This window comes from Hibiscus syriacus, unplaced genomic scaffold (assembly GCF_006381635.1).
Source record: "Hibiscus syriacus cultivar Baekdansim isolate YM2019G1 unplaced genomic scaffold, ASM638163v2 tig00110299_pilon, whole genome shotgun sequence".
In the NCBI taxonomy this organism is placed as follows: domain Eukaryota; kingdom Viridiplantae; phylum Streptophyta; class Magnoliopsida; order Malvales; family Malvaceae; genus Hibiscus; species Hibiscus syriacus.
In genome coordinates this window covers 1,542,533-1,567,544 of record NW_024062668.1, presented here as the reverse complement: position 1 = coordinate 1,567,544, position 25,012 = coordinate 1,542,533, and the positions used below count along the sequence as shown (strand labels likewise).

The 25,012-nt window shown below is 33.6% G+C and overlaps 1 protein-coding gene and 1 pseudogene across 1 annotated transcript; both read left to right on the top strand.

Annotated features, from left to right (window-relative positions):
- Window positions 1-19,994, top strand: part of LOC120116602 — an 89,692-nt pseudogene extending 69,698 nt beyond the window's left edge.
- On the top strand, window positions 14,518-15,669 carry LOC120116535 (cysteine-rich PDZ-binding protein-like). The gene is made up of 4 exons (XM_039137002.1): window positions 14,518-14,582; window positions 14,690-14,807; window positions 15,265-15,356; window positions 15,470-15,669. The coding sequence occupies exons 1-4, from the start codon at window positions 14,567-14,569 to the stop codon at window positions 15,532-15,534; spliced, it is 291 nt and encodes a 96-aa protein (XP_038992933.1). The 5' UTR covers window positions 14,518-14,566; the 3' UTR covers window positions 15,535-15,669.
- Window positions 19,995-25,012: the final 5,018 nt, after the last annotated feature.

Genomic DNA, 25,012 nt, shown 5'->3' with positions numbered 1-25,012 from the left:
ATGACTCCCTAAATCTACTCCAAGTGCCCTAATGAGGTTCTAAAAAATTCTAAAAGTTTTATGTATGAAATGAGTCATAATAGGTCTTTAAACATGCTCAAAACATCAAAAGCTTGAATCTACCATGGATGCTTATTCATGCTTCATAACTCAATGCTCATTATCTAGATGCATTCTAATGACTCACAAATGATATGATGGTGTTGTTAATGTGTTATCTTAGTTTCCTAACTACTTGAAATGTTCTCAATTCAACTAAGGGTCCATTTCTCTTTTCCTTTAGCTTTGGAATGTTCTCTTACCTCTTTTACTAATTAAAGACAAGAAAATGAATTACTATCTCATTTTGAAAGCTCATGGAGGGATTAAGAACACTCTCTAGCTCTCAAATCTCTCAAAAACGAATTAAAATTCTTTGGTCTCCAAACCTCAAATAAACCCATGTTTGGTTTTCATGTCCAAAACGTGATTATAATGGCTTGAATGAAAGCTTAGGAGATGGAGATTTCATTCCTTACCATGGAATTCTTGAACCAGGCTTGTAAAACTAAAACCTTCAATCTTTCTTTTACTCTTGGAGAGGAAGAAAATGACAATGAAGGAAGGAAGAAGACAAAGAAGAGAGGTGAAAAATAGAGGAAAATCATACATGAAATCTTCAACAATTAAAGAATTTCAAATTTTGAAATTATAAATGGAAAAATTACTCTTTTACTCCTTCATCCTTCATCCAAAGACTAAAAATATCAATTTTAATGTCAAAGGGGCCCTAACCTAAACCTAACTTAAACGCTAAATGGATCAAGTTCTCTTACAAAGTAAATGGCTCACCTAAATCATCTCGGGTTAACCAAAAACTTTTAACCCGTGATTTGAGGTGTTACAATGATATTAGAATTATAATATATTGGTAGACGTAGATCCTATCATCTTAAACATGGTAGCCTTTATTATAGAAATATATATTTATTTGTCCCATATGTTATGTATTTAAACACCATAAAATAATTATAAGAAAATTTAATTAATAAGGTATAGCATCCATTGTAATTTAATAAATATTTTTAGACATGATTGATTTGTAAAGTATGATTATTTTTCCATATAATAATTTTTTCATCACGTGCAATCAAAAGTGTCGACGTTGTGACGAGAAAATCTCGACATGGTTAGGAAGGTTACTATGTTCTGTTGAACGAAATCTTAAATTTGTAAGAATAATATATCATCATGTCAATAGTTAATTATATTGTCAGCACCATAACGTTTAATGTTGATCAAAAGGTAAAATTGATACAATTAAAATTCAAGAGCAACATTGTTGATTTGAGTTTACTTCAACGATAACATAACCCCTTAAATAAAAAAAATGACTTCTAACTTATTTTGTAACTAATGTAACCTTTAAACTGAGAATAAGGGCGATGTAATCTGTTGACCAACAATGTAATGCCCTAAATCTCGAGTTAAGAGCTTTGGGCTAACCCAATAATGAATTTAAGTAAATCCATTAGTCTTAAGGAAACCTTAGTCCAATATTGGTTTAATTTGGGCTTGACCTTGGCCCAACATATGATAAAAAGAGTGTTTTTAATTTTTTTCAAGGGAGTGGAAGGACCAAAAGAGCAGTTAGACTAATGTTTGAAATAAAAGCTTAATCCCTTAATTGTTTGATAATCTCAAGTTCTGTTCTCTCTTTTTTTTTCTTTATCTTCATTGTCTTCTTCTTCTCCCAAAAACTCTCATTTCTTTCCTTAGCAAACTAAGTAAAGGTTGATGCTTTATAGTTTTGCAAGTTTATTTTCGGAATTATAAGGTAAGTGTTGTAACCCTCTCATTCTAAGCTTCAATTTGAACCTCCAGACACAAGTGTTGAGCCATTGTAACCATAAATGGGTTTAATGGGGGTTTAAGATTTCAAGAATTTCAAACCCATTTGATTTAGGTTTTAAGAAACCTTTTAACTCCTTCCACAACTCTTGAATGGGTTAATAACTCATTTAGTTGACCTTAATTAGTGCAAGAGGTGGGAAAAAGCTCTAGTATCGATACTCACAGGGTGATATCGATATCGAGAAAACTTGACAGATTCCATTAGACAATTTTGGTATCGATACTCATGGGAGTACTTATACCAAGGGTAGAGTATCGATACTCTCCATAGGGTATCGATATTGAAGGGAATTTTCAAAACATCGAAGTAAATTTTGGTACTGGCACCCGAGCAATATCGATATACTAACCCCATAGTATCGATATTGATTGAGTGGTACCGATACTACCCCTCATTTTTAGCCTATTCTTAACCCCATAATATCGATACTCAAGGTGAGTACCGATACCCTTGTACAATTTTGGACAAGAAGCCCAAGTGATTTAGAAGTAATAAATGAGGGACCCAAGAACACTATGATATACTCGAATAAGACTTCAAGTGGGAACTCTTATTTATGATCAATTACAGCTAGAAACAATGATAACTAGGATAACATAAAACTAGCCTTGGTTGAAGCTCAGGAAAAAGGAAAGAGCACCCAAGTTACTCTAGCGAACGATGATAGCTTTGAAGTATAGATTGTTCAGATATCCTTATGTAGTGCACAAGGCACTTAAGACTAACTATGGCACAAGACACTTAAGACTAACTATGGCACAAGGCCTCAACATTCGTATGGGGTGGGTTTAATTAGGTGTTGTATCCAATGTAGTGATATCATATCTTTCCCCCATATAGACTAAAGGGGTATGTGAGCTCCGAGCTACAGAAATCCCTCAGCCTAACATGATGTCTACCCTAGAATAGCGTGAGTATGCATGCATACTCACTTTATTTATTTCACACGTTAGAATGAGCATTTGTGAAGACCTTTAGTATCACATTGTTGTTAGTGTGGCACTAGGCTAGTGAGCTCAGCATTGGAAATTGTGTTTCCATTTGCAAGTCTTTAGGTTGAGCACTCATTACAACAAATTTATCAATGTATTCTATATGACGTTACAAATAACGTCACAAAATATACTATAAATGTGAAATTTTTTCGTTTTCGTCACATTTAGTGATTCATGATATATTTTTATGACACTTTTAAAAATTGTCATTGATTTTTGTCACTATATGTTTGGAGCCAAAATTTGCCTCCAAATTTTTTTTGGTGGGAAACATTTTAATGACATTTAGATAAAATGATGACATTATAAAATTGTCTCCAATAAGATATAACTATTAGTGACGATTTATAATTATGATGATATTATTTGAATTAGTGACATTGCAGATTTGTCACTTATAGGTTGTATTTTGTGACAATTTAATTCTCATATATTTTAAGATATAAAATATAACGTTTTATTTGTGCTACAAATAGGTTTAACATAACGAAAGCAATTATTTGTCACAATCTCTTGTCTTTCATATAACAATTTTAAAAGACATCATGAGATCGTGTCACTTAATATTTGGCACCATGAATTAACAAAAGAAAATTGTGGAATTTTTTTTAGTGACATCTTAGATATGTCACTAATTTAAAATCTTATTAGTGATCAATTTCAAATGTTTTTTTAATTTTTTTAATTTATGTATTATATATATAAGATATTTTTGTTAATACATATATGTGTATGTATTTATATGTTCAATATCTCTTTTACTGTTAAAAAATAATCTTTAGTTGATCATGTTAAAGATGAGTGCTAATAAGATAATTAATGTTGTGCCCCAAAAACGAGATTAAAATAATTTTTTGAGATTAAAATAATTAAATATGTTGTTCCCGAATATCTAGTGGGATGAGGCACTAGATCCCTTAAGCAAGGTCAATGGTTTGAATCCTAACGACCGATCTGAATCAGTCGATCAATAGATCAGATACTAGTGATTATATCAAAATCAAATGAAATGAAATAAAAAAAGAGATAAAAATATATTAATCCTTAAAATTAACACTATAAAAAAGAAAAATAATGTGTGAGTGAAAATAAAATAGTAATAATAACAATAATTAAATAAGATAAAAAAATAAAAACACATTAATGTAAGGACCAATATTTAAAAGAAAAAATTAATTGGGTTGCAATAGAAAATAAATTTGACTGAAAATGATAGAATTAAGACAAAAATAATAAAGCTGAGGGACCAAAATTAATTAATATAATCCTAAAAGTTGCATAACAACGCGGTTGATGATTAGGGCTGTAAATGAGACGAGACAGATCGCGAGTTATTCGAGATTGACTCGATCAAAGCTCGATAAATACTCGGATCGAATGGACTCGACTCGAGCTCGAGCTCGACTCGAGTTCTTAACGAGCCGAAACGAGCTACTCGATATTCGACTCGAAAAGCTCGTGAGCAGCTCGAAAATATAATATATTAAGATTTTATTTTTTTAGAAATAAATTATTAATAATATTAATATTTATGTATTGATTTTTTTATAAAAAAAATACAGTAAGATTTCTTGTATTTAAGGTTCATGTTCGAGTTTGAGTTTGAAGCTTCAATCGAGTTAAGTTTAATAATTTTTTTTTTCATTTCGAGCCTTTTCGAGCTGCTCACGAGCTTCAGTTTAGGATTTCGAGTTCGAGTCGAGCTTGAAAATTTTAAGCTCGCGAGTTTTCGAGTCGATTCGAACTTCATTTCAAAGTTTTCGAGTCGAGTCGAGCTCAGCTGTAACACCCCAATTTAGGGGCTAAAATTAAGAAATTATAAAGTGGTGGATTTAATTGGTATTTGGAAGAAATTTGGGGATTAAATTGTCAGATTTCAAAGATGGCAGACCGTTTTAAGAAATGCATGAAGTTTAGTGGCTAAAGTCATGATTTAACCAATTTTTATATATGTTGAATTATAAGTTCCCCCGTGCGCAGGTTCAGCGGAAAATTTTCCAGTTTTCCTCTCCCGTTCTCCCTACTTCGAACTCCGATCTACTCGTCGTCCGACCTCCGATCGATGAGCCGAAACCACCATCGTGTTCGTTGTCAACCGAGGAACAAAACCCCTCAAACCTTTCATCGTGAATCATCTCCGTTCGTCGTTAATTTCAGTCGGAAGTATCGTCGGTAATAACTCGGTTTTAGTTGGTTTTTCATCGATTCACAACGATCGGGTCATCCGTTTACGACACCTCCCGCACCATCGTGTTCCTTGTGCCGTTCCGAGTCCACCGGTGTCCTCCCTTTTCTCCGGCGGCGGCGGCGCGTGTGGAGGTGAAGCGGTTAAAGTTTCCGATTTGTTGAAATCGAGCTCTCCGCCGTTCAAAATTGTGAACCGAGCTTTGTAAGTATCTCGAAATCGCTCAAAATAATTTTTAGAAATTTTTCCGGGATTTTATCACTGTTCACGCGCCCCCACGCGCCGCAACTGCGCGTGGGGAAGACAAAAGTGACCGGTTTGACCGGTTTTAGTGGATAGTTGACCGGTCATAACCCGACCCGTTTACCCGACCGTTTACCCGACCAGTTGACCCGACCCGACCCGTTGACCCGTTGACCGTTGACCGTTGACCGTTGACCCACGTTGACCATTGTTGACCAAAACTTTGACCGGCTTTGATCGAGCATTAAACGACCTTTGACTTCGACCGAGTATACCTATCCTGACATTTTTCGACGTTCCAAATCCGATTCCGCTGTCCGTTTTTCGAAATTCAAACCCGAAGACCTTTAAATTGCCGGTCAAACCCGTTGACTTTGATTTTGACCGAATATTCCAAATTTCCGAAAAGTCATATTTTATGCTTTCGACGTCCTGAATCCGAATCCGAAGTCCGTTTTGCCAAATTCGAACCCGGTAAGCCGTCTTTCACTGATTTATCACCCAATTCGATCCGTTTATCGTAATTAAGCTTCGTTTCTGATATAATTTATGTTGATATGTATCTGAGGAATTATTGGAAGTTGAATTGAAGATCAAAGGCGTTCGAATGGAATTTTTATGGTCGATCGGTATTGCACGGAAATCGAGGTAATACTTTACTACCTCTTTATGCTTTATGAAACATGTTGATATTGGTAAATGCATGGATAAGATAATGTTGGTCACTTTTGTGGAGTTGAATAATTTATACACTCGATATGAATGTGGTAGAAATTCAGTAACTGAATATGGATCGAATGACTAATATAAGAGATTGAAAGATTGTTAGAATTAAATTACAAGTTGTGATTAGTGATAAAGAAATTGGCCATGGATTTGTAAATTATATTTTATATCATCAAAGGTTAAATGTTAAAGGTACTTGGATGAGAAATTATGAGAATACTCCGGTAGGGTAAAATTCTGAAAATACCCTTATATTGTAAGATGACAAGAATTGTCCTTGGAAGTTGGTTAATAACTCTGAAAAGATATATTGATTCGGTAAAATTTCATATGTGCATAAGAAATGCTAGTTTTGCTTAGGAAATACGGATAACCGGTTTTTAAACCCGAGGGTTTGTGCAAGATACTAGAAGTCGGTTAAAGAATCATTTTAAGATCAAAGAATGTTCGGGAAAGCAATTAATATAGGATCTCCAAATTATTATTTTTTGTTAAGAGTTAATACCGAAATTATCTGGTTAAGAAATTACGAAAATGCCCTTGAGAGGTAAAATAGTCCAAGTTGACTCTGAATGAGAGAGTAACCTGAGAATTTGTTTTTAAATCGATAAATTACTGATTTGGTTGTTGAGATCCTACCTTTGTATGGAAAATTTTCTGAAAATTCGTTAGTAACATTTGAAAAGACATTTAACCTGGAAATTACCGAATTGAGTAAATACCTGAAGAATGATTTATCGAATGTGCTATTTGGTCAGAATTGTTTGAAAGGACTGAAGTAAGTGATAAGATTAAAAAATAATAAGATCAGACGTAAGGAAATGATGGAAATACATTGGATATGTAAAATGACCAAAATACCCCTGGAATGGAAATGACTCAAGAATGTCACCAAGCTCATGAATGAATGGATATACTCAAAGCTTTGTAATGAATATAAAAACGTTGAGAACCAAAATGCCCTTATGACCTAGAATAAGTAAATGTCTTGGATTAATTAAGAAATCCAAATAAACATGGATGTTGTGCTACCAGTAAAAGTTATGGAACACAACTTAAGTGATCAACCAACGCTAGTGCTATATCATTACCTGAATGATATAATTACCACTTGAATGTTTGTTCGTCTTCTCAAATTTGGATCGATGATAATTCTGGAAGTACTTGGTTCAGCTCAACTTTAGAGTGCATACAGTACTAATAAGTGGGTATTCGTGAGATAAATCAACCACGAATACCAGAATGACTTTATTATATGACTAAATTGAATTGAAAGGAGTGCAACATGTATTTGAGATTCAGAAATGTCTGAACTATTCTGGAAAACTCTAAAGTAATCGGGATAAACTTGCTTACTAAATGAACTAAGTAACCTCAATGACGAGGATTAAATAGGTGATTGGATGAGTTTGGAAACATTGTATGAATTGTCCTTATGGGTTATGAACATGAATCAAGTACGTCCATATTTTCTGATATCGTTGAAACATGGAAATGTAATAAAGACCCTTGGAAGATCTATTCAACGATAATTATGGGGATGATCTATTGATATGCATTTTGGTATTAAAGAGTGAATGCATTGGAAGGATAATGAATTGATTTGTTGACATGCATCAGTCTGTGAGTTGTGTAACTTGAGTTGTTTGATAATACTATTGATAGTCATAGATCGTAAATGACTTGAATCTTCGATTACATATTTGATCTAAAATCAATTCGGTCATGTTTAAAACGCAAGTAACGCAGAAGGAAAAGATTCTGAATACCTCATTGGTACAATTGGGCTGAAATCCTATGAATTCAAAGTATATTCCTGAATACCCCTGATTGTTTGGGTAATGGAATTACTCGCAGTAAATCTGAATTTAGAATTATTATGTAAAAAGGTTCCTGAACGTTTTCCTGATGCACATGGAAACTTAGTGGAATTCTAAAGTATCAATCATAAATGTCTGATTATATCGGTTAGAAATCGATTCTCTTCAATGAGATCTTATTCCTGGAATCTGATCAAATTGCACAAGTTCATGTTATCTATATTGATAACTACAAAATGCGTCTGAAAAATATATGGATTCTCTAGTGTGTTCCTTATATTTTGAAAATAATTGTTTTATTGTTTTAACACGTGGTACACTGAAATCTATGGTTTCTGTTTTATGGATGCACCGAGTTAACGGTGATGGCTTATGGATTTGTATCATTGTATAAACTGTATCTTGGAGATACAGATTTGTAAAGTACAGCTCTGATCAAGCTGGAAAATTTTTATGGACCTAATGTGACACTTAGGTAGGCTCTGCGGCCCTGAGATCATTCTCGGGTAGGCCCTGCGGCCCTAAGATGTGTTCTTAGGTAGGCCCCACGGCCCCGAAATCTATCTTGGGTAGGCTCTCAGGCCCTAAGATGTTCCCTTAGGTTAATTCTTTGTAAGATGGTTTTAAAATACGAGTTTAAAAAGCTCCACTACAATATGGTTTATGGGATTTTACTGAACTATCATTTGATTAGTGTACCTATTATGATTTTATCGTATTGATGAAACACACTAGACATCCTATTTGACCTCATGAAAACGTGATTGTATGAAAGGTTTCTTATGAACTGAGATTCATGGCTTCTACTCGATGAACTTCTAAGGGAACCCCAAATTATTCTACAAGCTGGTATACATATGATTCAATAAGGAAATTATATGGCTTTCTATTTATCTACATGTCATGTAGCATCATCTGGTAGTTCTGTATTACTGAGCTTTCCAAAGCTCATTCTATTACTCACCTTTTCAGGTTAAAACAATTGTACCAGTGCATCTATCGATTTCAGTAAGGGAGTTCTTCCGGCGTGGTTTCAGAGTATGATACTTGTGATTAGGGGGCATGTAATTGTATTTTGATTTATATACGAGTTTGGAAATCTGTTTTATTTTTAAATAGTGATAAATGATTTTATAAGTTTACATGTTCTGATAAAAAGTTTTAAAATTTCCGCTATTTTTACGGTGGGTCGCTCCGGTGACCCTAATGTGACTTCCCGAATCGGATCGGGCTACCCGCATCGGTCTGGGGGGTTACATTTAGTGGTATCAGAGCTATGGTTTGAGTCAAGATTTTTCAAGATAGACCGGTCGGTCGAATGTCAAAATATGTCTGATCAATACATGCCCCTAGACTGCAATCGTATCTCTCTGAGCTGGAACTCCAGGGCTGAGCCCCTATCTGTATTGAACAAACTGAAGTTTCTATCTGTTAAGGCTATACTTGTACAAAAAGGAATTCCAGTAACATCTGTCTTAACGCAGTAAAGTACCTTAGCTATGTGAGAGTTATTCATCTGAGAAATTCTGACTCGACTCCAGAAATAAAATTGAGATATGTTGCTGCTCTACGAGCCTATTCACGTAACCAAGGCTGAATTGATTTCACAAGGATAAAGTTGTTTTAATTATTTACTTGGACTGAGGGAGAATTCTGAAGAGATTGATTACTCGAGAAAAATTTTCGTTCAGATTCTTTTATTGAAATGAGGAAAAGTTCTGATAAGAATGTATACTCAACTGATTAAGGATTAGTGAAGGATCTGTGTTTCTATAAAAGCTACATGAAAGATATGAAAGAACTGATGGAAGTTTCATTTCTGCAATTATGTGACATTAATGAATTTCGAGGACGAAATTCTTTTAAGGAGGGGAGAATTGTAACACCCCAATTTAGGGGCTAAAATTAAGAAATTATAAAGTGGTGGATTTAATTGGTATTTGGAAGAAATTTGGGGATTAAATTGTCAGATTTCAAAGATGGCAGACCGTTTTAAGAAATGCATGAAGTTTAGTGGCTAAAGTCATGATTTAACCAATTTTTATATATGTTGAATTATAAGTTCCCCCGTGCGCAGGTTCAGCGGAAAATTTTCCAGTTTTCCTCTCCCGTTCTCCCTACTTCGAACTCCGATCTACTCGTCGTCCGACCTCCGATCGATGAGCCGAAACCACCATCGTGTTCGTTGTCAACCGAGGAACAAAACCCCTCAAACCTTTCATCGTGAATCATCTCCGTTCGTCGTTAATTTCAGTCGGAAGTATCGTCGGTAATAACTCGGTTTTAGTTGGTTTTTCATCGATTCACAACGATCGGGTCATCCGTTTACGACACCTCCCGCACCATCGTGTTCCTTGTGCCGTTCCGAGTCCACCGGTGTCCTCCCTTTTCTCCGGCGGCGGCGGCGCGTGTGGAGGTGAAGCGGTTAAAGTTTCCGATTTGTTGAAATCGAGCTCTCCGCCGTTCAAAATTGTGAACAGAGCTTTGTAAGTATCTCGAAATCGCTCAAAATAATTTTTAGAAATTTTTCCGGGATTTTATCACTGTTCACGCGCCCCCACGCGCCGCAACTGCGCGTGGGGAAGACAAAAGTGACCGGTTTGACCGGTTTTAGTGGATAGTTGACCGGTCATAACCCGACCCGTTTACCCGACCCGTTTACCCGACCAGTTGACCCGACCCGACCCGTTGACCCGTTGACCGTTGACCCGTTGACCGTTGACCCACGTTGACCATTGTTGACCAAAACTTTGACCGGCTTTGATCGAGCATTAAACGACCTTTGACTTCGACCGAGTATACCTATCCTGACATTTTTCGACGTTCCAAATCCGATTCCGCTGTCCGTTTTTCGAAATTCAAACCCGAAGACCTTTAAATTGCCGGTCAAACCCGTTGACTTTGATTTTGACCGAATATTCCAAATTTCCGAAAAGTCATATTTTATGCTTTCGACGTCCTGAATCCGAATCCGAAGTCCGTTTTGCCAAATTCGAACCCGGTAAGCCGTCTTTCACTGATTTATCACCCAATTCGATCCGTTTATCGTAATTAAGCTTCGTTTCTGATATAATTTATGTTGATATGTATCTGAGGAATTATTGGAAGTTGAATTGAAGATCAAAGGCGTTCGAATGGAATTTTTATGGTCGATCGGTATTGCACGGAAATCGAGGTAATACTTTACTACCTCTTTATGCTTTATGAAACATGTTGATATTGGTAAATGCATGGATAAGATAATGTTGGTCACTTTTGTGGAGTTGAATAATTTATACACTCGATATGAATGTGGTAGAAATTCAGTAACTGAATATGGATCGAATGACTAATATAAGAGATTGAAAGATTGTTAGAATTAAATTACAAGTTGTGATTAGTGATAAAGAAATTGGCCATGGATTTGTAAATTATTTTATATCATCAAAGGTTAAATGTTAAAGGTACTTGGATGAGAAATTATGAGAATACTCCGGTAGGGTAAAATTCTGAAAATACCCTTATATTGTAAGATGACAAGAATTGTCCTTGGAAGTTGGTTAATAACTCTGAAAAGATATATTGATTCGGTAAAATTTCATATGTGCATAAGAAATGCTAGTTTTGCTTAGGAAATACGGATAACCGGTTTTTAAACCCGAGGGTTTGTGCAAGATACTAGAAGTCGATTAAAGAATCATTTTAAGATCAAAGAATGTTCGGGAAAGCAATTAATATAGGATCTCCAAATTATATTATTTTTTTTGTTAAGAGTTAATACCGAAATTATCTGGTTAAGAAATTACGAAAATGCCCTTGAGAGGTAAATAGTCCAAGTTGACTCTGAATGAGAGAGTAACATGAGAATTTGTTTTTAAATCGATAAATTACTGATTTGGTTGTTGAGATCCTACCTTTGTATGGAAAATTTTCTGAAAATTCGTTAGTAACATTTGAAAAGACATTTAACCTGGAAATTACCGAATTGAGTAAATACCTGAAGAATGATTTATCGAATGTGCTATTTGGTCAGAATTGTTTGAAAGGACTGAAGTAAGTGATAAGATTAAATTAAATAATAAGATCAGACGTAAGGAAATGATGGAAATACATTGGATATGTAAAATGACCAAATACCCCTGGAATGGAAATGACTCAAGAATGTCACCAAGCTCATGAATGAATGGATATACTCAAAGCTTTGTAATGAATATAAAAACGTTGAGAACCAAAATGCCCTTATGACCTAGAATAAGTAAATGTCTTGGATTAATTAAGAAATCCAAATAAACATGGATGTTGTGCTACCAGTAAAGTTATGGAACACAACTTAAGTGATCAACCAACGCTAGTGCTATATCATTACCTGAATGATATAATTACCACTTGAATGTTTGTTCGTCTTCTCAAATTTGGATCGATGATAATTCTGGAAGTACTTGGTTCAGCTCAACTTTAGAGTGCATACAGTACTAATAAGTGGGTATTCGTGAGATAAATCAACCACGAATACCAGAATGACTTTATTATATGACTAAATTGAATTGAAAGGAAGTGCAACATGTATTTGAGATTCAGAAATGTCTGAACTATTCTGGAAAACTCTAAAGTAATCGGGATAAACTTGCTTACTAAATGAACTAAGTAACCTCAATGACCGAGGATTAAATAGGTGATTGGATGAGTTTGGAAACATTGTATGAATTGTCCTTATGGGTTATGAACATGAATCAAGTACGTCCATATTTTCTGATATCGTTGAAACATGGAAATGTAATAAAGACCCTTGGAAGATCTATTCAACGATAATTATGGGGATGATCTATTGATATGCATTTTGGTATTAAAGAGTGAATGCATTGGAAGGATAATGAATTGATTTGTTGACATGCATCAGTCTGTGAGTTGTGTAACTTGAGTTGTTTGATAATACTATTGATAGTCATAGATCGTAAATGACTTGAATCTTCGATTACATATTTTGATCTAAAATCAATTCGGTCATGTTTAAAAACGCAAGTAACGCAGAAGGAAAAGATTCTGAATACCTCATTTGGTACAATTGGGCTGAAATCCTATGAATTCAAAGTATATTCCTGAATACCCCTGATTGTTTGGGTAATGGAATTACTCGCAGTAAATCTGAATTTAGAATTATTATGTAAAAAGGTTCCTGAACGTTTTCCTGATGCACATGGAAACTTAGTGGAATTCTAAAGTATCAATCATAAATGTCTGATTATATCGGTTAGAAATCGATTCTCTTCAATGAGATCTTATTCCTGGAATCTGATCAAATTGCACAAGTTCGTGTTATCTATATTGATAACTACAAAATGCGTCTGAAAAATATATGGATTCTCTAGTGTGTTCCTTATATTTTGAAAATAATTGTTTTATTGTTTTAACACGTGGTACACTGAAATCTATGGTTTCTGTTTTATGGATGCACCGAGTTAACGGTGATGGCTTATGGATTTGTATCATTGTATAAACTGTATCTTGGAGATACAGATTTGTAAAGTACAGCTCTGATCAAGCTGGAAAATTTTTATGGACCTAATGTGACACTTAGGTAGGCTCTGCGGCCCTGAGATCATTCTCGGGTAGGCCCTGCGACCCTAAGATGTGTTCTTAGGTAGGCCCCACGGCCCCGAAATCTATCTTGGGTAGGCTCTCAGGCCCTAAGATGTTCCCTTAGGTTAATTCTTTGTAAGATGGTTTTAAAATACGAGTTTAAAAAGCTCCACTACAATATGGTTTATGGGATTTTACTGAACTATCATTTGATTAGTGTACCTATTATGATTTTATCGTATTGATGAAACACACTAGACATCCTATTTGACCTCATGAAAACGTGATTGTATGAAAGGTTTCTTATGAACTGAGATTCATGGCTTCTACTCGATGAACTTCTAAGGGAACCCCAAATTATTCTACAAGCTGGTATACATATGATTCAATAAGGAAATTATATGGCTTTCTATTTATCTACATGTCATGTAGCATCATCTGGTAGTTCTGTATTACTGAGCTTTCCAAAGCTCATTCTATTACTCACCTTTTCAGGTTAAAACAATTGTACCAGTGCATCTATCGATTTCAGTAAGGGAGTTCTTCCGGCGTGGTTTCAGAGTATGATACTTGTGATTAGGGGGCATGTAATTGTATTTTGATTTATATACGAGTTTGGAAATCTGTTTTATTTTTAAATAGTGATAAATGATTTTATAAGTTTACATGTTCTGATAAAAAGTTTTAAAATTTCCGCTATTTTTACGGTGGGTCGCTCCGGTGACCCTAATGTGACTTCCCGAATCGGATCGGGCTACCCGCATCGGTCTGGGGGGTTACATCAGCAATACTCAAACTCGACTCGGCTCGTTTACACCCCTATCGATGATGATCGGATGAATCTTTAGCATAGATTTACGGGGAAAAGGAAGGAGTTAATTAATCGAATTAAAAACTTTAAAAAACTCTTACTTAATTTAAAAGTTAGTTTAATTAATTATGTTTTATTATTTTTTGATTAATTAGATTTCAACTCATTGAATTCGGTTATCAAGCCGAATTAACCGACATCGTTTGGGAATACTCCAGGGTACTTTTGTAATTTGGTAAACAAAATGTCTAATTAAATCCAGGGCCCACGATTATTCGTAGGGCTCCGGTTTCGAAATACTGAAAGGAATTTTGCAGAGAAAAACAATTAACTTCAATGGTGTGCGAGAAGTGTAAGTTCTCTAATTCTGCAATTGCAGCTAGTTTCCTTAGCAATTTGGTGTAATATATGGAAATTGTAAGGAGAAAACCTGATTTGTTCGATCAATTTAATTTGTAGGCCAGAAGAAGCTATCAAGGGTGATCGTGCCCGATAAGTGGAAGGAAGGCGCCAGCAACACCAACGAAAGCGGTGGCCGGAAAATAAACGAGAATAAACTCCTATCCAAAAAGAACAGGTATGTTCCTTGTTTTTTCATCTCCTATTTACTAATTCGCAAAACATGAGCAAATTTTAAATTCCGTAAAAGCTGGGCAGAATTCTTAGCTGTAGTAGTTGATCAGTATATTTGTTTAAGGAATGGCTTGATTGTTGCTGTAAATTATTATTGATTCTTCCAATCCTAGGGTTGTGTTCTTGACAGTGGGGAAATAATGTTATATTCATGCTGCTTTTCTGGTTTCTCTTTTCTAATGAAAGTATTGGTCAAGAACATAACATAGGGTTTAGGATTTTAGCTGACCTTAAAGAATCCATCAAATATATGACAAAACTTGGGAAAATGTAACAATGCTTAGCCATATCCGACACTCACCCCCAAGTTTGATTAACATAGGTTAAGTGTCCCTCTTTTTTTTCATGCATATGCATTTTTTCAGATTTCATGATTTTGATTTGGAATCCATTGCCTGCAGATGGACTCCTTATGTAAACACTAAGTGTATCATTTGCAAGCAGCAAGTGCATCAAGATGCCAAGTACTGTCACACTTGTGCTTATTCGAAAGGTATGTTAGATTGATAACTTGATGCCTCTACAACCTGGCCATTTGATTGATTTATGTTTTTTTGTTTGTTATGTTGTGCATGTGGCCACTGATGAGTGTTTTATGCTGTGCAGGCGTATGTGCAATGTGCGGTAAGCAAGTGCTCGACACCAAGCTTTACAAGCAGAGCAACGTATAAATCGAAGGGAATATAAACTACTATTCAAGCAAATTTCATTACTACTATTTGTCATCGTTAACTCACCAACTTGATCAAAGAGGTTGTAAAAGATCATCAAAATGTTAACGTTTACTCTGTATATTTTCTACTTTTCTCCCGGATCATCTCGCTAATCTTTCAGCTAGGTTCTCTATGATTACTATTTCATGGCATGATTGTACAATTTGGTAAATTATGCTTTCATTGAAAGGTTATTTCAAGTCATGATGTGAAAAGTATGATTTGATCTTGTTGCTCGGTGCTGTACGCACGTCATCATTTATTTATTTCTTTTTTGGGTCTTCATTTGAATCATAATGAGAATCCTTGTGATTGTGTGTCTCTTGTTTAATCTTTGTTTCTTTGTTTTCTTTTAGGGTTTCTCATTGTTTTTGTTTGAATTGCCAGGTGGTAATGAGGGTTTTTGTTTACTTTGTGCTCTTCGTCATCACATTGAACTTCCATTGAATTCATCAAGAGTTGTATCGCCTCACAAAAGATTCTACAAATTGAACAGTATCCTTTATTTTTCTATTACTAGTTTCATTAGTTTATAATTAATTGGTTGTTACATAAAATGTGATAAGCATTGAATGATTCTGATTTAGAATTGAATTTTTAGTAAATTTTGGTCACTTTATTTCTTTAGTTATTGTATTTTTAAGAGATTGACATATTTGTTATCAATGTGCTTGGAAAGGTGTATTTCAAGTATGGAGAGTGACTATAAAAATACAGAAATGAAGTGTGTTCATAATTGTGATTCTTGACTCTCATGGACCTAGGCGTTGTATCATTTTTCAGAGATATCAACTGGAAGATGCTCATGAGTTCCTGCAATGCATGTTACATAGGCTTGAAAGCTATTGATTAAAGCCCAAGAATGATTTGTCCTCTGTTGATGATTGCCTCGTTAAGAAGGTTTATTGTGGTCGCATGGTTAGTAGAGTATAAATGTTGCAACTTTATCATGGGTCATTATTGTCATTTGTAAAAGATGTATATTATTATTGTAATTTATGTGAACCTCTCCTCTAATGTAATTTATAAAAAGTTGTGGTCTCTATTATAATTTATAAAAGTTTTTATCCTTAATTTTAATTTATAAAATGTTTTGTCCTTAATTTTAATTTATGTAAAGTTTTGTCTTTTTACTAAAATGTTTTTCCTTTAGTATAATTTATAAAAGTTGTCCTTAAATGTGATTTATAAAAAAGTTGTGTTGTATATTGTAATTACTAAAAAAATTAGACATTTATTGTAATTTTACGCTTTTTATTTATTATAAAAAATTATGACAATATTTTTTTGTCACTAATACAATAAAATTATTATATTATTAGTGACAATATTAATAAATAGTGATAAAACTTTATATTATTTGATGACAATTAATTGTAACTGAATATAATTTCTAAGGTGACGTAATACATTAACGTCACTATATATTTAATAATACGTGACGAAAATATATACATCGTCATATTTGACAATTAGTAACACATCTATCATGATGTTCGTCGTGACGTCAAATTTTACATTAAAAAATATAAACAGTGACATAAATGTGAGTTTTAGTGACGATATTTCAGAGGTCATAAATAAACAAATTTGTTGTAGTGACTTGATGAGCTGATAGCATATCAGATGTTCTAGAAAAGTCGAGCAATGAAGTACGTCTTGAGTTTTTCTTAGAGAGCATGTAATTCATAGACCCTTTTGTACTTCAGTAGTAACTTGACTTTATCACTCGATTGTATTATTTTGATATACTTATTTTAGGAACTCGCTCGTACTGTAAATGTTTATTTATTATGTTTTTAAATTACTAAATTGAATGATATATTTTATGATCGTTTTAAGAAGAAAAATTTTAGATTAGTCGCTTAGGTGATCCCGTCTGACGTTCTAATCGGTCGACTGTGTGTCGTATCAGATTAGGATGTTACAAACAAAATTCGTTATAATATTAATATGACAATTTACATTGCAGATAAAAATATTTCATGATGATCTCCTTTTAAATTGAAATCTCATTAAATTTTCAATTGTAAATAATTTTCCTATTTTCATTCATTATTTTTTTCATATTAAATATTTTTCATCCAAGTGCTCTAACTTGGTTAATATCAATGGACTTGTCATAGTATAGTCTAGTGGAAAATTTTACAACGTTCGACGAACGTTATTTGAGTACCAATAACGACAAGCACCAATAAATGAAATTGTAAAATGCTAAAATATAAGATACTCAACATATAATTATATTTTAGTTAAAAATGTAATCTTAATTTTAAATAAATCACAATTTTAATTTAAGGGTAAACTATATCAATGACCACCCAACTATAGCCCCTTTTTCATTTTGACCACAATTTTTGAATTCTTGTCAATCAGGTCATCCAACTATTTAAATGCATTCAATCAAGCCACTAGCCGTTAACAGTTAAAGGAAATGATGATTTGGCAGTTAGTAAAATTGGTACAATTACACATTTGGTCATTGTTACTTATATATTCTATCAATTTGGTCCTAATTTTAATAAATTAAAATAAATTTAATCTTTAAATCAAATCATGCCACATGTCGACACTTTTAATTTATTAAATTTATTTTTCACCAATCAGAGGATGACACGTGTCACTGTCATGAAGAAAGAAAATTAAAGCTTACTATTTTGTATGTTAATCTAAACATTAATTCTTACTATTTTGTATAAGACTTTATATTTTAACTTAAATTCACATACTAACATTAAAATGTTTTTTATTTTTATTTTAAATTATTAAATTTTTTAATTCTTTTTCTTAACCTAAAAATATTTTTTTATTTGAACTTAAATATTTATATTTTATTCTTGTAATATTTTAAAATTGAGATAAAAGTGGAATATATTTTTAAAATAAAATAAAATAAAATATATATTTTATGTTAAATAATGATTAATTTTTATATAAGTTAAAATAAAAATAAGATATATTTTTAAAAGTTAAGATAAAAATAAAATATATTTTAAATTAATATAAGATTAAAATATTTTTTTAGTTAAAATAAAAATAAAATATATTTCTAAGTTAAGAAAAGAATAAAATAAATTTAATAATTTAAAATGAAAATAAAAAATATTTTTAATATTATTATGTGAATTTAAGTTAAAATATAAAATCCCATATAAAATAGTACGGATTAATGTTTAGACTAACATGCAAAATATTTACTATATGTAGTTTATATCAAACATAATAGTTAGTTTAGTTCAAGTGGCTGGATGACTGCTTTGCCAACCTCAAGACTCGGGTTAGACTCCACACTCTCCCATCTCAAAGTTTTAATTTTCTTTCTTCTGAAGGGTGACACTCGTCATCCTTGGTGAAAAATAAATTTAATAAATTAAATCTTCTGATCAAGTGTCGACGTGGCTTGATTTGATTCAAAAATTTAAATTTTATTAAAATTAGGACCAAATTGATAGAGTGACTATGAGTCGCTTGATGTGCATGTGGGACAGTGCTACATTGTGCTCGTCACGGCCGACAAGGAACCAAGGGATTACTATGTTGTTGCCTCTTCCCGTTTTACCAAATGAGAGTCTACAACAATGGGCATCATCCGCTGCCTGGATAGTAAGGGAGGACCCTCATCTGACATTCCTAAGCCACCTGTTGGTTGGGCTTAGTCTCTCAATCAATTTTGTACGTTCCGATGGAACCTTACTACAAGTGCTGCTAGGCCTGACCCTCAGGGATCCTACATGTGCTGAGAAGGTAGATGGAAAGCTTCAATATACAATCAATGGAGTCTCATTTGTGGAGCCAACAGCTCTGAAACTTGCAGAATACTATGGAGTTGCAAACAAGGTTTTCAAGTATAATAATATTCCAGATGGGCCACCAGTTGAGATCTCAAAAGTATCTTTAGAGCATATTGTCCTCAACATGACACACAAATCCTTTGTGGAAATTATATTCGAGAATCGTGAAACGACCATTCAATCTTGGCACATTGATGGCTATGCATTCTTCGTTGTGGCGTAAGTGTTGGAACCACTAATTTATCTAAGATTTTACCTTTTAACATAATCATTTGATATGAATAATGATTTGCTTTTATAATCATTGTATGCAGTGTAGAGATAGGGAATGAAGTCCAGAAAAGAAGAGGAACTATAATCTTCTAGACGCGGTGAGCAGACACACCATTCAGGTATTCCCACATTTATGGGCTGCTGTCTTTATCTCTCTCGACAACTTTGGAATGTGGAACATCAGGTCCGAGATATGGGACAGACATTACCTCGGACAACAGCTTTACATTAGCCTTCTTTCCCCTAACCGTTCCGTGAGAGACGGGTATAACTTGCCCGACGACATAATGACTTGCGGCATAGTTGAAGGCATGCCAAGGCCTCCACCATTTAGCAGTTAAATAAAAATTATTTTTTATTCATACTTATTGGAAAAAATCGAACGGAGGATTCTGATCCAATCCTGAAAGGTCAGGTATTTATTATTTTAAAATTCAAATTCAAGTTGAAGTTGATTTTTTTTTTTGAAAGAGTTTAAGGTCGAATTTAAGATGTATATGCACCTACTCATCCCAATATAATAATCATAATACCTCTGTCATGACGAGCTTTCGATCGCCCGATGAATAATTCGGGAATGATTTTTTAAATAAGAAATGTTCAGAAAAGGTTGAGTCGTCATCTTCCTTTGAGATTAAGTAGGTCAAATATAAAAAAAAGGTTTTTAGAATAATTTAAATAAAAAATTTAAAAAACACAGTTGGTCTATGTTAAGAAATTTTGGGTTCGGAAGTCGGTTACGCTCGGGGAAGGATTAGCACCCCGTAACGCCCGGAATCGGTACCATCAATTATAATTTGTCCCTTTTGTTAGAAATTTAAGAATTCATAACTTTTATTCTAAAAAGTATTTCAAGGGGATTTTAAGAAAAATTAATATTCGTTATTCATTTCCGATTAAAGAAGAAAGTAACTCCCTAGTTATGTTAAGATAATTATTTCTTATGTTTTAACCAGAAAGTTAGAACATCATTTGATTTTTAAGGAAATTTGAAAATCCCAAGAAATGTTTATTAATATTTTAATTAATGAAGAAAATTACTCCCTAGTTATGTTAAGGGAATCATTCTTTATATCTTGGTTAAAATGATGTCATTTATAAGAAACAAAAATAAAAAAGAATAAACCTAAGAATTAAAGATTAAATAATTAACCAGATTATTAAAGAATAGTGGATTGATATTTATTTGAAAATGAATGAGTTAATTTACTTTAAGGTGACCACTTGAAAAATATTCATTTATTTACTAATATTGAAATTGAATGTCCAGTTATTTTAGGAGCACTCTTTTTCAATATTAAAAAAATAAACAAACATTTTTATTAATCAATTATGAATTTAATGAATTTCTATTTTTTCAAGAATCTAAACCTAAAAGTTTATTTCTAATCTAACTATTCTAATTATCTAATTAAAAGAACCTAAAATCTAAGGCTTTAATTAAATCTAATAGGTGACTAAAACTAATGGACCTAAAATCTAGGAGTTGTAATCTATAATTAATACAAGTAATTAAAATGAAAGGGCTAAAAATTCAAGTACACATGAAATAAATAAACACATTAGCAAGCAAATTGAAGAGAGTTGGAACTAAATTAAATTGAATTAACAATTAGAAGCACTCGAATTACAAATATACAACGGCTAAAATAAAAGAAAGGAAACGGAACATGCCAAAATCAAAACACGTCTATAGTGGGGTTTTATGAAGCAATTTTCCTCGAAATTATTTCTAGTATAAAAGCCACTTTTTTTTTGTCATTACCTCATTTTGTCCAAACATTTTTCCCTCCCCCTTGATTTTTCTCTCAAACCGAATTTTCTCTTTTATCCCCCATATTCAACCTTGTTCTTCCCACATTCAACTTCAAGACCCATTTTGATCCTCCATAAACACCAATCTCTTCTAATTTCTTGTTTCTTTAAGATCAAAAACCCAAAATCATACCGAAACTCATCCAAGTTCTTCCAACTTTCTTTCATGAATCCAAATAAACACCAAAAACTCCTTACAAACTTGTTTATAAGGATCAAAACTCCTAAATTTCATATATTTCCCAAATCAAACCTAAGAACACTCCCAAAATAAACCTAAAGTGTTATTAATTCTAACCTAATCTAAACCCAATTCTAATAGGAATCACCCACCTTCAACCAACTAGCTACTCGACCGCCGTCGTCCTGCTTCCCCGACCACTTCCGTCAACCGGCCATCGTCCAGCCGTTTCTGACCACCGTGATCCAACTTTTTCCGTCCACCGTATGCGGTGGAGAATCCGAAAATATTAAAAAAAAATCACAAAACGGGGCTCACCTTCACTCTGACGAAGCTCCGACGAGGGTAAACTCTTCATTTCCTCTTTTTATCTTATTGTATATAGAACCTTTGTTGAGAATAGCATGTTGTGGAGATTACTTCTTTGTGATTAATTATTTATACTAACTAGAACTGCTCCAAGTTAGTTATTTCCCGCTCAAAAATTGGTTATGGAAAACTATTATGGCTTGCATGCTTGAACCTGATATTTTTGATGATTTTTCCTATCAACGACAAACGACGAGTGGCGAGTGGCGAGTGTACGTCACATCCTTTTCAATTTCATTCTTTATTTGTTTATCTCATATTCACAACGTTAATTTTGCACTTTCAGAATCATTTCAAGCACTGCAGAGTTTCTTACTAGAATCACGATCGGGTAACAACGTATATGATTCGAAACACATAATCGAGTTCATATCATTTGATATCAGAGTGAGCCGATTTAGTAAGCGTATCATTTTCTCTCTCACGGGTTAGTAAAAAAATTGAAAAAAGAAAATAAAAAGTAAAAAATCAAAAAAAAGAAATAAAAAGTTTAAAGAGGGAGGGAGCAATTATTTTCATCTTTGAAAAAAATAATTAAGAAGGTTTTATATTTTTAATCGTTTCTTTCATTATCTTTACTATTTCATTGCCTATTCTCATCTTCGTTATTTCTTGTAGCCAATTTTTTCTTTACTCACATCATTTTTCCTACCAAGCCACAATTGTTTCAGCCAAAGTCCACAAGACCACTTGAAACCTTGAGCGAGTTCTCAAAGAACTTGAAAAGAAAAGGAAGAGTTGAAAAAGGCACGAAAGCACATTAAGGGTAAAAGCTATCCCGAGTGAAACACGAGTGAAGTGACTTTTCCTTTGAGTGTATTGGTGAGAATTTATTGGTGAGAATTTAAATCTTGTTATTTACTAACTATATATGTCTCAACAATCGAGAGACAATTCTCATGTTTCAGGAAAAGGTGACAGCAAAAGTTATGGTGTTGCACCTAAATTACAAACGCAAACAATGATTCATGAGTTGTCAATATTATGGAGGGAAGAAATAAGAACCATTTCAAGAGAAAGAAATGTTGAAAAAACCTCTCGGGTTTCATCTCTAGCTCGAGTCAAAGACCTAGAAAAGATGACATAATTTCTCAATCGAAGGAGTACATGTCAAAAGAGAATATTACTCCAACTAAATACAACTTACATCCAAATTTAGATTCTATCGTTGCTTGGGAAAAGGGCACACACCTAGTCAATATTCAAATTGGAGAGCTACAAAGCCTTAAGGTATTTATAAAGTCATCGTCAATTGTAAACCAAAAGAAGAAATCAATGTGGAGGTGATTGAACAAGTTAACCCAAGACAAGATGAGAGCAAAGTTGCAACCGTTGTAGATTCGATAGATGAGATCTCGTTGGATACAAGTAAGTCTGAACTTCCTTTAATTTGTACCACCAATGTTGGAATTGTTCCTAGTGAAAGCAAAGGTGGAAATGTGTTTACATCCGAGGAAGAATCCAACTTCAAAGAGGAAAGCAACATAGAGTCTTCCACCGAAGGATATTCCTCAACAGGTCAATCAATGACCATTTGCAACATCAATGATGAGCATGTTTGACGCCAGACAAAATAACGATTATCCTGTAGGCTAGTTCCAACAGATGATTCAATAGAAAATTCGCCCAAAAACCAGAGAAAAAAAGTCTCTAGTTAATAAAATATTATAAAATCAAAACTGTCCAAAATCAGTCCACAAGCCGGACTGTTATAGCCAAAAATCTTGTTTATCGAAATTTTACCAAAAATAGCAAAATCCCGAAAATTACTCTAAATTGAAATTCAAAATAAAATAAGCAATCTGCAAAAATTCCGGCCGAAATCGGATTTAAAATGACTTCCTAATTGACAATCGAAATATTACCATAAATAGTAAAAAAATATCTAAATCTAGTGATTTGGAGGGGAAAACGACAGAATTTGAGGTCGAAAAAAAGGCTACATGGAGCGTAGCTGGACAACGCACGTGTCGAAAAGAGCTTTCTGGATTGGGGTCTTATGCGCGATTCTGACACCCGTAGCCAAAGTTATGGCCAAAAGACTGAAGCACACTTAAAACGGCCCCAATGAGGAACATATCACAATCAATTCCTGCCTTTGCGCTGATCTGCCAACTCATGGTATCTCAGCGCCATCAAGGTGCAATATGACAGCTCAGCATCATCTGTCTCGGATACCTCTGCATCAATGTTTATTGTGTACCCAAAGGCAAAGACGAAGATGTTTTAAGAGCTATTCTTGAAATTAGTTACTACACCAATGAACAAATAAAAAAAGGGGGCATTTTTATGGAAGAAAAAGAGTGGAAAAATGAAAAGAATGAAAATGAGAGAGTGGATGAAAGAAATGTTGGAGTTGAAAATAAGCGTAGAAAAGAAAAGGACAGTGGAGAACAATTTTACCTAACAACTCTTCTTCTCCTATTCTTTCTTTTGTTTTGCAGGACAATCTAAGAGACGTATCTTTTCAATGAGATGTTTCAAGAATCATGACTTTTGGAGAACTAAAGGATGTGTCATTTGAATCACCAATAGACATGACTTTTGGATACTCACAAGACGAGTCGATGTTATAAGAGTTAAGCTATTTGAAGTTCTAAAGAATATGTCACTTGAAGTTCCAATAGTTGTGTTCATTGACATTCCAAGAGCAATGTAAAGCTTGAAGAAAATCCAGCAACCAATGCCCATTAAATACCCACCATGGTTTGGTATTTCCATTCATTCTATTAATTACTTTTCATTTGATAATTTTGGTTTATTTTGTAGCAAAATAATTCATGTGTGGAGTTATCTTGCCTACCTACGAGGACAAGTTCCATTTTCATTTGGAGGAAGATTATCCCAACAAAAACAAGGCCACTCTACAAGTATATATTCGGCTCAAAATCAATCGACTCAAGAGTATGAAGCAAGCATCGTTCACCTACTCAAGAGCCATCATATGGAAGGGCCCAAATATTAAAGGAGATGGTGTAACCTACCTACTTAAAGGAGTTCAAAGGTC